Source organism: Oncorhynchus kisutch, linkage group LG7, assembly GCF_002021735.2.
Source record: "Oncorhynchus kisutch isolate 150728-3 linkage group LG7, Okis_V2, whole genome shotgun sequence".
NCBI lineage: Eukaryota > Metazoa > Chordata > Actinopteri > Salmoniformes > Salmonidae > Oncorhynchus > Oncorhynchus kisutch.
In genome coordinates this window covers 23,281,206-23,299,347 of record NC_034180.2, presented here as the reverse complement: position 1 = coordinate 23,299,347, position 18,142 = coordinate 23,281,206, and the positions used below count along the sequence as shown (strand labels likewise).

Genomic DNA, 18,142 nt, shown 5'->3' with positions numbered 1-18,142 from the left:
ACCTCCATTCTCTGTCTATATTTTTTGTTTAGAATTCTCCATCACTGCTTTTGGACTGAAACTCTCTCTCTCTCTCTCTCTCTCTCTCTCTCTCTCTCTCTCTCTCTCCTCATATAGGTGATCCATGTTACAGGCAGGCTGAGAATCCGGATGGCATTGACCCACAGTCGGTCTGTACCCATTCAGATCATGGGCATGGTGGTGGTAGCCCACGCCCTCCCCCCTCCCACCATCAACGAGGTGCGCATAGACTGCCAAATGTTTGTCACCCGGGTCAACATGGACCTCAACATTGTCTACTGCGAGAATAGGTAAGACTTGACTTTACCTTACCCACATGACTGTCAAATATATAACTGAAATACATGGGTATTCACCAAGAGAAGAGTGCATTTCAATGAGGGATTAATAGTTTGGATAATGAAATACACATTATAGTAAAATTCACATGATGATAAAATACGTATCACAGAACTACTCACCTCATTTGTTAACACTTTGATCACCCATGTCAATGTTGTTACAACTACATAAAAGGGGCTCTTACAACCAATATATCCACAATGGATCATGGGTAACACTTGACATGACGTTGCTCTTATACCTGTGTAGGTAGTTACACTCTAATCACTACAGTGTTATTTGTATGATTTGTTTGGAAATTGCACAGTAATAGGCCGATGTATTGTACACCTCATCTTGTGCATTGTATTTCTTTGCTACCCGTCCTCATCTCTACGGGATTGAGATCACTGAGATGTATTTTACCGCTGTCTGCCAGACAGTCAGTTATTTATGGGGAAATCACATCTGGACAGTCAGTTTTACAGTGAGATAGTCTCAGCCTTTCTGGGGAAAATAAAAAAAGGAAACTGATCAGGACTTCTTTCATCTGTTTCATAGGGTTTGTGGGAGACTAGAAATATCAGAAAATAACCGCACAATATTTAAGATAGATAGTAGACAGATTGCTTTTGGGGGAACCAAAAAAAGAAGGGATAGATGATATTCAATACTAAGTGATAGGCATTTTATCATGTGGAATGGGAAGACATCCTAGGTTCCATAATAGCCTTTTGTCCCTGAATGTTCTGAGTTATACGTGGGCTTATCTGCCTCAGAGTCATTAGTTTGACATATCAGGGTGACAAGAAAAATTGCCTGTCTGGTTACACTGTAATGACACCCCATTCGAATCTTTCTCTCTGTTTCCGTTGCTGCTTCTTCTCTTGCCTTACATGCTGAATCCTGTTCAAATCCCTGTTGTAGAATTAGCGACTACATGGACCTGACGCCAGTGGACATCGTAGGGAAGAGGTGCTACCAGTTCATTCATGCGGAGGATGTGGAGGGTATCCGGCACAGCCATTTAGACTGTGAGTATTATACTGTAAACGTTACCACAACGTATCCACAACGTTTCAGTATTGAACACAACTTATTATGAACACTTTATTGCAGAGTAACGTTCCTGATTTAGGATTGCTTTTTGTTATGGGTAGTGGTCACTCGGGGCAGACTAGGACAACTGTCAGAATTATCTCCAGCGTCATCTCTCCACCCAACACCAAAAGCATTGGTCCTCGTCTGCTTCACTGCAGAGCTGTTGTTGTTCAGGAACAAAGTTGTTGTGATCTTGTCAGTGTACAGAATCTGTGTAATAGGCCTGAAGAGAGACAACATCTAGATGATCTGCCTCTGTGACCATCTGGGGTTTGAACTCAGGTCTACCTACCTGCCACAAGACTGGGTTAGTCCACTGAGCTAAAGCCGGAATCAGTGTAATCGGCCTGTAGAGAGACATCAACTAGATGATCCCATTGTGATCTGCCTCTGTGACTTACTTTGGACAGGGGAAATCTCTGGGGGTGGCAACATCAAGGGCTCTAGAACTATGTGCCATTGAAATAAATCCTCCCCATACTGTAGGTCAGTAGGTCTCCAAACCCCAGGGAGAAGGGAAACCAAGACCCCAGAGAGGGAGAAGGGAAACCAAGACCCCAGGGAGGGAGAAGGGAAACCAAGACCCCAGTGAAAGTGATATCAAGTTCACTCCCAACATTCCATTCAAAAGAAATGGCTGCATGTCTTCTTTGTTTGTTTATGTTCAACTTTGAACTAAGTTTACTTTAAGAGTGGCGGTCATCTTTGTAAGATGTCTTTGCATCTTTACCCCAACTGAGCAGTTTTTATAGCCCATGGCACGAGGTACGCTCTGCTTATTTGACCTTTTTTTCCCAAAACGTGCCATGATTTGCTATGTTTGTTTCGCCAATTAAACCTTTACTGTGGCTGGTAAAAACTGAGGAGGCGTTGCGTGAGCAGTGCACCATTTCATTGGGCTTTCCGACGTGGATTCAGTACTAGGCAGGCTGCCATTTTTGGAGTCCCGTGAGCTCAGCTGCGTCCTGGGTTTTCCCTTCGTGCTGTATGCTGGATTGTAGGGTGTAAATTCCCTTGCTTTATTAGGTGTTTGCCGGGCAGGTAGAACGAGAGTCCTTGGGGTTGCCTCCTGGGCCAGGGAATTTGGAGCCGTCTGATTAGATATTGGGAGTTCAACTGAATTAGAGCACAATTACTGCTGCATGGAACTGTCCCTTCGCCTTAAAAAGGCACCAGATTGGGTCCATTAGTGGCTGATTTGAAACCCAGCAGAGGGGGAGTTAGAGAGGGAGTGTTGCCCATGGATCGCATTGATAAGACAGGCTTAGGCAGGCAGATTGAGGCAGCAGGCTAGGCAGTAGCAGCAAACAGTGGCTCCACCATTGCATATCTCCAGCTACCCCTGTCTGTCTCCTATCTATTACATCTGATGCTCCACCCAGGCTTTAATCAACTTACAGTCAGTGCATTGGCTTGGAATTGGTTGAGTGTGCAATGCTGCTAAATATTTATTTCATTTATTTGCACTGAACAAACGCAACATATGAAGTGTTGGTCCCATGTTTCATGAGCTGAAATAAGGGGTGATTTCTGTCTGTAATAAAGCCCTTTAGTGGGGAAAAACTCATTCTGATTTGCTGGGCCTGGCTCCCCAGTGGGTGGGCCTGGCTCCCCAGTGGGTGGGCCTGGCTCCCCAGTGGGTGGGCCTGGCTCTCCAGTGGGTGGGCCTGGCTCCCCAGTGGGTGGGCCTGGCTCCCCAGTGGGTGGGCCTGGCTCTCCAGTGGGTGGTCCTGGCTGCCAAGTGTGTGGGCCTCTGCTTGCCAAGGCCCACCCATGGCTGCACCCCTGATAGGTCATGTGAAATCCATAGATTAGGGCCTAATAAATGTATTTCAATTGACTGATTTCCTTATATGAACTGTAACTCAGTAAAATCTTTGAAATTGTTGCATGTTGCGTTTATATTTTTGTTCAGTGTATTTATTGAATAGTTTATGTTTGAGTTAGTGACGGATGCAATTTAAATATTGACGCGTGGAATGAACAAGTCAGATGAATTGCAGCATCACACTTAAGTGTGCACTAATTTCCCATGTTTGTCCCCTTAGTATGGCCGTTAGTGGATTCAATATCGATTTCATCAAGGTATATTATACTGTATCTACTGTTAGAGAAGAAAGCCATGGGAATTATTTGAGCAATTGGGATTCGGAAAACTAAGGTCTCTCAATTCCCCCGGACAAAATAACGACTTTGCTCAATTCCTATTTTCTATTGATGGTTTCATCATGACATATTCCCATCATTATCATCATCAGTGAAATATTCCCATCATTATCATCGTCAGTGACATTATCACCCCATATCTAATGATAACGTGGCCTGTATGAGGATAACTAACTGAACAAGAATGTAGTTGCAGATGTTCATGAGCAGCTATTAGCACCTACGTCGTGCATCATAGGTCATTGGGCATCATAAATGTGCTGATAATGCATTATGAAGAGGGTGTTCATAGGTATTCGATTCTTTGGAAGTTGGTCTGAATTGCAACAATCAGCTGATGACAAATGCACACTGTGAGCAGATCAGACAGGGTGACAAGGTCACGTGGCCTGGAGGAAATGTAAGATATTATTCCACTTGGCCAACTCTCTATACACGAGGTCATAAGTGAGCCAGACTGGAGAAGGTGTTTAAATGAATTGGCTTTTGTCCAAGCTTTATAATATGGCCATTTAGTCGCTCAACTTTTTATTCATAGCATATCATAGGAGTACGAACCAATCAGATCGACTCCATTTCATATACAGTAAGTCTATACTGTGTACATTGCTAAAGTTCATACTTCACTTCTCTAAGCATGAGGCACGACTGAAAAGTTTTTTTTTTTTATTAATTCTAAAAAGATAGATGTTAAGACAAGGCCTGCATTAGTCAGATTATCTGATACATGAACTGACGCATATACAGCAGGAACAAATGGCTTTGAGTGTCTCTGTTATATCAGACTTGGGGAAAAGAGATGATTTTCATGAGGTAGGGAGAGCGAGATTGGAGAGGATACTGTAGCTGAAAGAACTTAAATCTCAGAGGACTTAAGCCATCCGCCTCCAGGCATACTACCAGAAACTGTCTCCTAAGACTAGTTCAGACCGACTCTAATGAAACCAACTCAGCTCACTTGTTAGCATACTTAAAAGCAGACTCTACAGATACTGAAAAATACAGCTGAAATGTTGAATAGACACAGGCAAAAGTTGCTGTGATTTCAAAGCTTTGGTAAACAGTAGCTTTCGGCTTACACAATGCAGTGTTCCTCGAAAAACATGACGTACACCACTCACCACAACAGGCAGAATTTTCTTGTGAAGCTAGACAAAAATCTAAAACCTGGTGGAGAAGAGAACATCCCCCCGTCTCCTCTCTCATTCATAAAAGGGTTGCCTTTACGATAATACCCTGATGGACTGCAAGGACTTTTCCATAAAGCAATTTCACGGGTGTAAATTACTTACTTTTATATGACGGTGACACCCCTCGTTGCAAGCCGGGCCACTTTGGGTAAAGGGTATCTGAAAGGTAGCCACCATTATGGAAAGAATCCAAGTGATTAAAACAAACTGAAGGACAGGAAGAGAAGAGAGGAGAGGGAGAGAAGAGGCTCACAGAAGCCATCCTACAGGCATGCCTGGGGCTGCAGGAGAGAGAGACAGATTAAAGGGCCCGTATTCCTTTTAATGCCTCCAAAAGCTAGCGGACGACTCCGGCACCGGAAAACACTGGCCTTCATTAACACTAAATCAATAGTCGCAAGCAGACCCCTGATTGATTTAATGGCACTGTAACTGAAAGGGGTTAAAGAATAAGCCTCACCTGCAAAGACGTGGTACCAGGGAAGCCAGGGGTGGAGTGTATTGATGCTAATGCAGATGAGAGAGATCTGGTGTGTCTCGGGTTCAAAGGCAGAGAGATCCAGGACACTGGCTGTAGAGGTGCAAGGCCTGGTCAAAACTCACTAAGATCAGAATATGACTGTAGGATTTACAGTTTGTCTTGTATACTTGATTTGTCAAGTTATTTATGGTTAGAAAAATGTTTTTTGTTATCTTAAATAAATATGGCAATAATTGGATAGAAAAAAAAATGTGCCTTTACCAATATTATTAATCAATATGATCACAGTAGATACGGTATAAAGTTAACCAATTCTGAATTATTTCAAAAATATTTCAACCGCCTTTCTCAAATATTGTAGTTGCAGTTTGAATCAATATTTTGGTATTCAGATAATCACAAATGACTATTCAACTGAAACTAATATACATATTGTTTATCCATCTCCCTTTTAAAATGTAGCACATTATACAACAAATCATTGTTAACTCGTAGAATAAACTATGAAGATGAGAGCAAGGTTAAACACTACAGTATACCTCCTCTGTACTACCCTTAGTTGGTTTGAAAGCAAAACAAGTTTTTTAATTTCAATTCCCTCGATCTTGTCCTCTAATTCTATATATGTATAGGAAAAGAAAGCAGTCAGTGATCTAAAGTCAATTTTCTGAACCCTTGGGATGGTTTCTTAAACAATGCTATTAGTTCCTAATAGTTTTTAATTACTGGCCTTCTTTTTATATAAATCATCATCCCCCCCCCCCCCCCCCCCCCCCCCCATGGAACTATTTTTATGGTAGAAGCTATTTGTAGCCGTAATTAAACTAAGAATATGAATTTACTACCTCGCTCACATTCTGACTGTTTCAGTTTTAGAGAGCCATGATTAATGCAGATACATATTGGTTGAGATAACCAATCAGCGGTTAATTTAGCCAAATTTATTGCAACCACCAGAGCGTCTTCACTTATGCTCAGGCAGACAAGGACATAGCCAGCAGTGTGGCGTAGTGCAGTTAGGTAGCTGGTAGCTGCAGAGTCACAGTGCCCCTTGGTGGTGTGCGAGGCTCACTGCAGCCATCCTCCATGCATACAGTCAGAGTCCTGGGTCGGAAACAAACGCACAATATTTCTTTAGAAAGCCCTTTCTATCACCTGCAATATCATTTTGAGCATCTAGCCGATAATTATACCACTAACCTTATGCCGAACCCTAAATCAAGACCCATAGATACAAGCGCAATCACTAACTAACGAACTAGTTATACGCTGTACATTGTTTGAAATCACACACATATGTAGTGATATCTTTGCATTTGTTACAACGGATATATATATATTTCACCATGATGCAATAATTTATTCATAAGTGGTCCCGATTGACTCTCATTCATTCCATATTACGTATGCACACATCTTTCCCTTATCGTTTGTTTCCAGATCAGCACACACACTGTCCTCTGAGGTATTTAATAGTGTGCCCTGTGCAACCAAGTACACATCCCCATTCCTGTTTTAGCCAGTCAGAGAAGTTGATTAATGATGGTAGGTAGAACAGAGAGCAGCACAGCCCCTCACAGCTGTTGGATGCCACCTGATGGTCTCTCTCTTATCTCTCCTCTCCCCTCTCCATCTCTCTCCTCTCCCCTCTCTTCTCTCTCCTCTCCCCTCTCCATCTCTCTCCTCTCCCCTCTCTTCTCTCTCATCTCCCCTCTCCATCTCTCTCCTCTCCCCTCTCCCCTCTCCATCTCTCTCCTCTCCCCTCTCTTCTCTCTCCCCTCTCTTCTCTCGCCTCTCCCCTCTCTTCTCTCGCCTCTCCCCTCTCCATCTCTCTCCTCTCCCCTCTCTTCTCACTCCTCTCCCCTCTCCATCTCTCTCCTCTCCCCTCTCTTCTCTCTCATCTCCCCTCTCCCCTCTCCATCTCTCTCCTCTCCCCTCTCTTCTCTCTCCCCTCTCTTCTCTCGCCTCTCCCCTCTCAATCTCTCTCCTCTCTCATCTCCCCTCTCCATCTCCCCCCTCTCTTCCCTTTCTCTACTCTCCCCTCTCCATCTCTCTCCTCTCCCCTCTTTTCTCTCTCCCGTCCTCTCCTCTCTCCCCTCTCCATCTCTCTCCTCTCCCCTCTCCATCTCTCTCCTCTCTCCTGTCCTCTCCTCTCGCCCCTCTCTCCTCTCCCCTCTCCATCTCTCTCCTCTCTTCTCTCTCCCGTCCTCTCCTCTCGCCCCTCTCTTCTCTCTCCTCTCCCCTCTCCATCTCTCTCCTCTCCCCTCTCTTCTCTCTCCCGTCCTCTCCTCTCCCCTCTCGTCCTCTCCTCTCCCCTCTCGTATCTCGCCTCTCTCCTCTATTCCTCTCCACCCCCAGTGATAAACAAGGGACAGTGTGTGACCAAGTACTACCGCTGGATCCAGAAGAACGGTGGGTACATCTGGATCCAGTCCAGTGCCACCATCGCCATCAATGCCAAGAACGCCAATGAAAAGAACATAATCTGGGTCAACTACGTACTCAGGTAAGGCAGGGCTCCATCTGTGAACTACCCAACACATGCCAGCCAGCGCACTGAAACAGTCTGCTTCTCAAATGGCACCATTTTCCATATGTAGTGCACTACTTTTGACCAGGGCCCATAGGGTTCTGCAATATACACAGCTACACCAGGAAGCAAACACAAGCATTGATTCAGTTTTCATTAAATAAATTACATTTTTCATTTTTCAACCAATGGGACATAATTAAAAAGTTATTTGAATCATTTCAGTATTTTAACCATGCGTACTTGTGAATTCCTATTCACATGTTGCATCCCCCCCCCCCCCCCCCCCAATTTGTCATACGAGGATAATGGCATACTTCTGCCAGTATTAGTTTTCTGTAAGGAACTGTCATTGTAAATGATTTCTGCCATTGGCATCACTGAATTGTTCATTGTAGAATTATGTCAGCACTCTAAAGTGATTGAGATGTTGTTTTTGTCATTTTTCTAATTGAATTTAGCTACCAGCACAGGGAAGAAAAACAACTATTTTGTCAACTGTAATAGATGTATCTTTTCAATTGCCTTCCTAATTGTTCCTCACCTCTGCAGGCCCATAGAGCAGCTGTGAGAGCCAGAGAGCGAGGGGCTATGCTTTAGGGACAGCTGGATCAATCAGAACACTAGGAGAATGGCAAACGCTGTGTGCTGTGCAATCCCTGGCAGGAATCTGTTTTAAATTCTCTATTGGCAAAGACAATGACTTCCTTCCTGTATTGTCCGTCTCCTGCAGTAATCCAGAGTACAAGGACACGCCCATGGACATCGCCCAGCTGCCCAACCTTCCAGAGAAAGCCTCTGAGTCTTCAGAGACTTCCGACTCCGAGTCCGAGTCCAAGGAGAACTCTGGTACGGTACCATCAATCAATCAATATAATTGTATTAATAAAGTCATTTTCTGGTCTTGTGTGGCTCAGTCGGTAGAGCATGGTGCTTACATATATGTCAAATGAATGCAGGCATGACTGTAAGTCCCTTTGTATTAAAGCATCTGCTAAATAGCATATATACTGTACACCAACAGTTGCTTGACAGTGCTTGACACTATAACCTGACCTAAGATATATGTTTATTTAGGTAGCAGCCAGCACTACTGTTTAGATATATACAAGCTGCAGGGCTATATACAGCTTTGTTCCAATACGGAATACAGACAAGGGGGAGGAGGGGGCAGGATAGGAGAGGATGATTTTGGGTGACAGTCTGTGGGAAGTGCCAGCATATTGGCCATTGGCACCAGGCCTCCCTCAGTGCCCCCTATGCCAGCGTGCATGGTGAGAGTTGTGACCCATGCCAGCTGCTGCTGGGTAGCGAGTCCTCCTCACTCTGACAGTACGGTTGGAGGGCTCCACTGCTCCAGTATCCAAGGGGTGATCGGGTGCCAAGCCAACACTATAGCGACAGACAGACAGACAGACAGACAGACAGACAGACAGACAGACAGACAGACAGACAGACAGACAGACAGACAGACAGACAGACAGACAGACAGACAGACAGACAGACAGACAGACAGACAGACAGACAGACAGACAGACAGACAGACAGACAGACAGACAGACAGGACAGACAGACAGACAGACAGACAGACAGACAGACAGACAGACAGACAGACAGACAGACAGACAGACAGACAGACAGACAGACAGACAGACAGACAGACAGACAGACAGACAGACAGACAGACAGACAGACAGACAGACGACAGAAGACAGACAGACAGACAGACAGACAGACAGACAGACAGACAGACAGACAGACAGACAGACAGACAGACAGACAGACAGACAGACAGACAGACAGACAGACAAGACAGACAGACAGACAGACAGACAGACAGACAGACAGAAGCAGACCACGACATGAACATACAGGAACAGACAAGACATTACCGACAGGCACACTCAAGCAAGCATCGACAGACAGGACGACACGAAGACAGACAGACAGACAGGACAGACAGGACACGACAGACAGACCAGACAGACAGACAGACTACAGAAGACAGACAGACAGACAGACAGACAGACAGACAGACAGACACGACAGACAGACAGACAGACAGACAGACAGACAGACAGACAGACAGACAGGACCAGAAGACAGACAGGACAGACAGACAGACAGGACAGACAGGACAGACAGACAGACAGGACAGACAGACAGACGACAGACAGCACAGACAGACAGACAGACAGACAGACAGACAGACAGACAGACAGACAGACAGACAGACAGACAGACAACCGACGACAGACAGACAGACAGACAGACAGACAGACAGACAGACAGACAGACAGACAGACCAGACAGACAGAGACAAGACAGACAGACAGACAGAACAGACAGACAGACAGACAGACAGACAGACAGACAGACAGACAGACAGGACAGACAGACAGACAGACAGACAGACAGACAGACAGACAGACAGACAGACAGACAGACAGACAGACAGACAGACAGACAGACAGACAGACAGACAGACAGACAGACAGGACAGACAGACAGACAGACAGACAGACAGACAGGACAGACAGACAGACAGACAGACAGACAGACAGACAGACAGACAGACAGACAGACAGACAGACAGACAGACAGACAGACAGACAGACAGACAGACGACAGACAGACAGACAGAAGACAGACAGACAGACAGACAGACAGACAGACAGACAGACAGACAGACAGACAGACAGACAGACAGACAGACAGACAGACAGACAGACAGACAGACAGACAGACAGACAGACAGACAGACAGACAGACAGACAGACAGACAGACAGACAGACAGACAGACAGACAGACAGACAGACAGACAGACAGACAGACAGACAGACAGACAGACAGACAGACAGACAGACAGACAGACAGACAGACAGACAGACAGACAGACAGGACAGACAGACAGACAGACAGACAGACAGACAGACAGACAGACAGACAGACAGACAGGACAGACAGACAGACAGACAGACAGACAGACAGACAGACAGACAGACAGACAGACAGACAGACAGACAGACAGACAGACAGACAGACAGACAGACAGACAGACAGACAGACAGACAGACAGACAGACAGACAGACAGACAGACAGACAGACAGTAGAACACAATGGTATTTTGGGAAGTAAAGAAGTGCAGGCTTCAAATTGAGTGATGATGGGAATTATACATATATCTGAATATCATCTAAAAAGCTAAATAAACTGCATGAAAGATTATTTCATTTCCAAAACAGTGGCTATTTAGACATGTAATTATACAGAATACATGGAGTTTTGAGGTCTGTTCAGGTTTGCACACTAAACGGCATCTTTCTCCCAGAAGACAACGAGAACTCGAAGTCGGACGGGAAGGGGAACCAGACTGAGAACAGCGAGGACCCGGAGACAGACAGTAAAAAGCAGCAGCAGGGCCAGTCGTCCTCAGAGCAGGAGATGAGGCGTCAGGAGGAAGGAGACAGCTCCTCCAACCCAGAGAGCCAGGAGAGCGAGGATGACCTGGAGCCCAGCGACTGCGAGCTGGAGACCAAGGAGAGGAGACTAGGCCGACTGGGGGGCCTGCACATCAAGGTGGAGCACTACGGAGATAGAGATGGAAGAGTGGAGCTGCACAACTCGCCGTCCTCCTCTGACGAAGAGGAAGATGATGACGATGATGAGGAGGATGATGATGACGACGACAGCGTTAAAGACTGTGACAGGGCCACTGAGATGCTCGCCGTCCCCGCCGCCAGCAAGCAGCAGAAGCGCAAGAAGAGGAGGAAAAAGCAGAAGTGGGACGGTAGTCGTTCTAGACGCCTGCGCCTCTCCTCTGCCACCACCAGCCCTGGCACCATGAACCACCCCACCCTGGGGGGGGACGCCCCCCTCCTGCTGCCCCCCTCCCCTGCCAGTGCATCTGTGCTCAAGATCAAAACAGAAATGTCCGAGCCCATCAACTTCGACAACGACAGCAGCATCTGGAACTACCCTCCCAACAGGGAGATCTCCAGGAATGAGTCCCCCTACAGCATGACGAAGCACGTCCCAACCCACGACACCTTTCCCTCCCCACAGCCTGGCAGTCTGCAGGTCTCCATCCCAGACTCAGTGCTCACTCCCCCAGGAACAGAGGGAGGCGGCGGGGGTGGAGGAACCAGAAAGGGCGTACCCCCCTCCTTCAACGGTAACAGCAGCACCCCCTCCTCAGCCTCCAGCGTGGCCAGCCTGGCCCCTCCCTCCAGCTCTGGCTCCTCCTCCGACCCCCTGTCCCCACCCCTCTCAGCCTCGCCGCGCGACAAGCAGCAGGGTCAGGGCACCCCCACCACCTCCAACTCCTCCTCCTCCCTGCTGTACACCAGCGACCTGGAGGCCCTGCAGAGGTTGCAGGCTGGGAACGTGGTGCTTCCTCTGGTCCACCGGGTCACCGGCACCCTCGCCACGACCAGCACTGCCGCCTCCCGGGTGTACACCACTGGCACCATCCGCTATGCCCCCGCCGACGTCACCTTGTCCATGCAGGCAGGTGCCAACCTGTTGCCCAACAACGTTGCCCACGCTATGAACTTTGTGGATGTCAACGGTAGCCCCGGCTTCGGCATCGACCCCAAGACGCCCATGGAGATGCTGTATCATCACGTCCACCGGCTCAACATGGCTGGCCCCTTTGGCGGTGCCGTGTCCGGCGCCAGCCTCACCCAGATGCCAGCAGCCAATGTATTCACCACGGCAGAGGGACTGTTCTCTACTCTTCCATTCCCTATCTACAGTAACGGGATACACACCACACAAACTCTGGAGCGCAAAGAAGATTAGAGCAAAACACCAAGACCATATTACTGTGTTCAACTGTCAGAGACTCGTTGAGGCATAAGACTGTGTTTCAAGTGGAAAATAAATATATTCTAGCACTTTGAATTTGAGCAAACGAGCTTATATAATAGAAATGAATGGCTCCTTGTCTTTCTATCTTTTCGCTCTCTCTACTGACTCCCACTCTATCAATCTCTCGCCCTCTTCCTACTCCTCTTACAGTACGATGGACATTTTCTCTGATCAAACTAAACGAACTATTCTTTATTGTAAAGAATTCCTTTTTGCCTACAGAGAATTCATATTACCGTTGGTCTCCTACTGGAGTCTTGGGTAAACAACTTTTTATTTGAGTTGATTATGTTGCATCTTTATGAAGATGTCTAGTGTATTTAAAGGTTGATGGCGAAAAAGATATTTCTATGGAAAGAAACCCCTTGGATGGTTTTGCTCCACATCTTGATGTGATCAAGGTTGACGAAGACAAAAGGATGGTCCCTGTTTGACATGGTCATAGACATAACCTTAAAAGAAAGAGATTTGAAAGTTATTTCATAATGAGGGAATAGTTGTCTATTTTAGAATTAATTTTGATTCTTTTTTTTTATAGCTCAGATTTAACTTGCAAATCAAGCATTAAAAAAGCAATTTCAGCCGGGTATTGACCTGTGAATAGAATGTTACTACAAATCCCAGGACTTTGGAACACGAGACAGGTCAGTACGAGATATGAGTATTCTCCCGGTTCCATTTCCTCGGTTTTGTCTCAAATGGCACCCTATTCCCTTTATAGTGTGCCATTTTTTTTTTTTACCAGGGCCTATATGGCTCTGGTCAAAAGTAGTGCACTATATAGAGAATAGGGTGCCATTTGGGATGCACGCCTTCTCTGCAGTTCCATGGTGCTACTGTTCCATCTAGTTACTACCCTCCTTCAGCAGGCTGATGTAGGTTATTCTGTTCCACAGCTCTCTCTCAGAGATGAGTGATTGAGTGACAGCTGGGGAGATTTCCTTCCTTCGGTAAAGTCAAACCTCTAATCAACATATTTTCATGTTCATTACTACTCCCCTCAGTCAAGTTGTTTGAAAGGCTCGGTCGGATTGGGCCCGAAGGATAGAATATACCTATATGGAGCAGGTTGAGTTTGGTTGTATTTTTTCAAAACTAGATCACTTTTTCTCAGTGTAACTGAGGCTAATTTGCGTCATTAACTTGAAAAATGAATGTTTAACTTTGACCGGCTTCTGTCAATTGTTTTTTCTACTCTACCCTTCCTCTTTCTCTTCCATCCTAAACCTCACTACTATCAACAACAGTCTCCCAAATCTGTTCTTCCATCAGCCATTGTTGGACTCTCTGAAATCACATATCAAGGAGATTGTAATAAGGACATGCATTTCAATCAAACGGAATATGAGTTTTTTTTTTTTATTCCCACATTTTTTCTCTGTTGCCAAAAAAAAGTTATTTCACAGTTTGGTGTTAAGAACACTGTGATTGTTGTTTAAAAAAATAGTAATAAAATGGAAAAACTGTCACTTCATCTTTTGACAGCCGTCCATCAAGTCATCTATTACCAAGCGTGATAACCGTAAACGTGTACAATGTGTAAGTGTCACTGGCTGTCAGTCTCCATAGCGATTTCAGTGTGTGTTACTATATGCAGTATATACTGAGCTGATGTAGCCGTTTTGTCCTTTGTCTTCTCTGTGCTTTATCTGTAGTCTGGGGTTGGACAGGGAACGTGTGTAACCCTCTCCGTCTCCTCTGCAGTCTTAGTGGACCCGTGGAGGTTAGTGGATTTCGTGTGGTGGCCTTCCAATGTAGCGTCACCTTTTGCTGCTTCCTTCTGTCTGTATTTCTTTCTGTTTCTGCTGTTGCTTTGCTGTTGTGTACAGACCTCTCTTTCTCTCAGAGATCAAAGTCTCTTAACTAGCTCAAAGGTTTAAGGAGCCATTTTTTTGCCACTGAGGAATTCTGGGATTACAGTTTCCAGCTTGCATTTACTACACTACGAAAAATGACAACAAAAAGCTAAAGTAGCATTTAGATGTATCTTCTAGACTGGAACCATAAAAGCCTCAGTTGTGAAACATTCCCAGAGTCCTTTGTGCTTCTTGTATGCATTGGGTGTATTTCATTGGTTTCCACCAAACCTGTTGACTTCAAGGACCCTGCAACTTACAGGACAAAAAGATCACGGTAGCATTTCAGGACAATAAACAATTTTAAAGATTTCTAAAGAAATGAAAAGAAAAAATATTTCGCACTATAAATCTATTTTTATAGCTAGGTGTTTTGGAAGTGCATGTTAATTAAGTTGATTGTTTGGTTTACTTCATTTTGTTCGGTCCAGCAGCTTTGTCTCAACGTTCAGTGTTTTTTAGTCTGTCCAGCAAAGGGAGGGGGAGCCTTTGTCTTTTGAAATGAATCAGGCTACTCCCCTACATCAGGAAACAGTGTCTGTGGTTTCTGTGAAGATGTGTTGTTACTCAAATCCAGGTCATGAAATAAATGTGTTTTTAAAAAAAGAACAAAAATTGGGGGTCGGTTGGTTGGAACGGTGGAATGGTTGCAGGAGAGCGTAGTGTCACCACTTGAGATTGATTCTATCCTAGATGTTAGTGTTTTCTACGACGTTGCGAAGCAGGGTGAGAGTGGGAGACTGTCGGGTCGAGGGCAGCTCACTTAAAACAGACACTGTGGACGGACCAGGAAATACACCTATATGTTACAACAGAACAGCAGGATGAGCTGTTTTAATGTCTCTGTGACTGTGTTGTGTCAAAATGAATTGCTGGTGATTTAGACTTAAACTAATCTCAGCTACTGTCAGATAAATAGTGTTTAAAATTAAAATATGAAAAATCACTCCATTACCTGTGAAGACTGTGTCCGTGTTTTTAACTATTTCTTGTACAATTATACAGATTCTTTTATGAGGAACTTGGTGCCAAGTAGATGAATACTACAGGAGAAGGGGATTCTCTTAGTATCAGTGTTAACAGTGTTATAAATTCTAAATACAAACAAATTAAAATATTAAAATGAGAAAACGATGGTACACTTATTATTATTTTTATTTTTTTTCTTTGAAGAAAAAACACATAACTAACTGAAGCTAACTTTGAGTGCCTGGCTTATTTTAAAACATTTTGAAAAACATATTTTTATTTTCATTTACCATGAATAATGCTGCAATTTCAGAAATGTACATACTTCATTTTACAACAGGGTTATTTTATACTTTTGTAGGTTTCCATCCGTTTCAAAGAAACATGTCATACATACATGGTTGTTCTTTCTGTAACAAGATTTTTTTTTTACCATCTTACATGTGCCATATTCATAATAAACTTCTCTTGGATCTGTTCACATCTGGCATCATTTATTTTATTCAACCATCGCAATGACTATCCCACACCTCAGTGAGCTGCCTCAATTTTTCATTCTTTCTTTATGCCTTTCTTTCTTTTCTGATCTTGCTTGAAAAAAAAAATGTGTACTGGTCTTTAATGCTTTTCCTAGTTGGAAACTATGTTGTGGGAATATTGCTGGGACATCCATTCAGGTATGTTCACACTCAACACTCCTGCCGTAACGGTAGCTATGTCAGACCGCAGTCCTGGATACGCCAGGTTCATCCCCCTCCAATCAGAGGACTCTGTTAATGATTTCATGTAGTCTGATTGATCACATCGTTATATGATTGCGCAGAGGGTCAATCAGAGTGCAGCTAGTACTGTTTGTTGAAACATACAGTATGATGTTAGCTCACCCATGGACAGACAATACTGTGATAATGACCGAAAGACTGTTTAACAACAAGACAAATGAAGTGACTATCATCACATGGAATAACACTCACACACACATCATTATCTTGGACAATCTGACTATCTTGTCAATGTCACTGTGGTGTAATACCAGTTTAAAGCTGAAACTGTCTTTCAAACTAGCTATATCCTCTACAATGTTTTTGTCTCATTTTGTTTGCCCATTAGGCCTATCATGCCTGGAGCGAAATGCAGCTCGTGGAAATGCATTGAAAACACTGACGTCTTATTGAATGCCATAGTTATCCGGAGATACTGTATGTTTGATCCGAGTAATGAGACAACCAGACTAAGCGGCAGAAAATAAATGTGTAGAACATTTTAAACACTTTCCCCAGTTATTGCCGACAAGGCCTGTCTAGAAAAAGGATGCCCATGTCATCAACTGTCTCTCCATTGGTGATTTTGTAATGAGCATAATCTGTTGAGTTCATTTTTCATATTAAATGTGATAAATTACTAACGACATCTGTAATAAATGCAGTAAATGGTATGAACATTTTGAGTGCTTCTTTTATCTCAGCTGGTGTTTCGAAAATCCGGTAACAGTTTTTTAGGTGTTACACCTGGTAAATTATAAAGCCCCCAATGAGAACAGCAAGACTGATGTTGGCCCCATGATCATTTGAATGTGAGACCCTCGATTTAAAGGCTGTTTAATACTGAACCCGTTTTGATGTGCAAATGCATGGGCAGAGGATCGTTGTAAATATATTTGTTGCATCTATCAATTGACAGACATATCCCTTGATTAGCACCATGTTGCATAGCTATATGGACAATGAGTCTGTCAGTCTGTTCTCTAGGATATCGGTCGGTCTGTATGTCAAGCACAAACTGCTGCCCATCTGTCAATCTTCCTGTCATGATTTCAGGCAGCGGTGAGGAGAAGAGGTCATATCATAGCAGAAGCCCGAAAAGGCAATCCAGCCCATTTTAAATATTTTACACTATTTTAAATGAGGGTTATGAATGATAGATCACAGGGCAGAGAGAAACTATGAACCTGAAGATTCTCTAATGACCTCAAGCTGTCCATCTCAGAACTCATCCAACCAGTCCAGCCTTCTGATTCTGATTTAGAATCTCACAGTGTTCTGTGTGTACACCAGAAAGATCACCCATTAGACTGATAGAGCAACCCTTTCAATGAGCAGAGAAGCAAACAGGAGAGCTTAAAACGAAGTTCGTTTTCATTAGTTTCATTACAATTTCATTGCTTTGCCCTTGGTTACAATTTGTATATTTCGGTCAAAGTTATGAAACTCTCCTTGCATTATTCACAACCATCAAGGAAAATTGCACATACGCATAAAACATGAACCCATAACTATCAGGGCCGACTCCAGGCATAAGCGACATAAGCATTTATTTTTTATTTTTTATTATAACTCAGTCGGGGTCTCAACTTACTGTTGAGAGTTAGAATGGTAGAAAATGTGGTTGTGCATCAGCAGTTTTTCTCTTGTTATGTCAGTCACTGATAGTCACTCAATTACCCATGTCAGGTAACCATTTTTAGATTGGTAAGTTAGTCGATCTGTAATAATCATGGCCAAATACCGACCGGGCACGCAGACATCATTAACACGGCATAAAGTCGTGGCAAAAAGTGTGGAATTGCAGGAAATTAGCTTTAAAACCAAATCTCACTTACGGGCCCCCAAAAGGCAAGAGCCGGCCCTGATAAC

General features: G+C 44.3%; 1 protein-coding gene across 4 annotated transcripts in view; it reads left to right on the top strand.

The window, feature by feature from the left end:
- LOC109894814 (neuronal PAS domain-containing protein 3) overlaps positions 1 to 15,988 on the top strand; it is a 382,790-nt gene extending 366,802 nt beyond the window's left edge. For 3 of the 4 annotated variants that reach the window (XM_031828698.1, XM_031828699.1, XM_031828701.1), the window contains 5 exons: positions 118 to 311; positions 1,270 to 1,376; positions 7,639 to 7,786; positions 8,544 to 8,659; positions 11,144 to 15,988. In XM_031828698.1, the coding sequence (XP_031684558.1) occupies positions 118 to 311; positions 1,270 to 1,376; positions 7,639 to 7,786; positions 8,544 to 8,659; positions 11,144 to 12,615 (2,037 nt within the window). In that variant the 3' untranslated portion in view covers positions 12,616 to 15,988. The remainder of the gene's footprint in view (positions 1 to 117; positions 312 to 1,269; positions 1,377 to 7,638; positions 7,787 to 8,543; positions 8,660 to 11,143) is intronic. The other variant, XM_031828700.1, reaches the window with a different exon arrangement.
- The last annotated feature ends 2,154 nt before the right edge of the window (positions 15,989 to 18,142 follow it).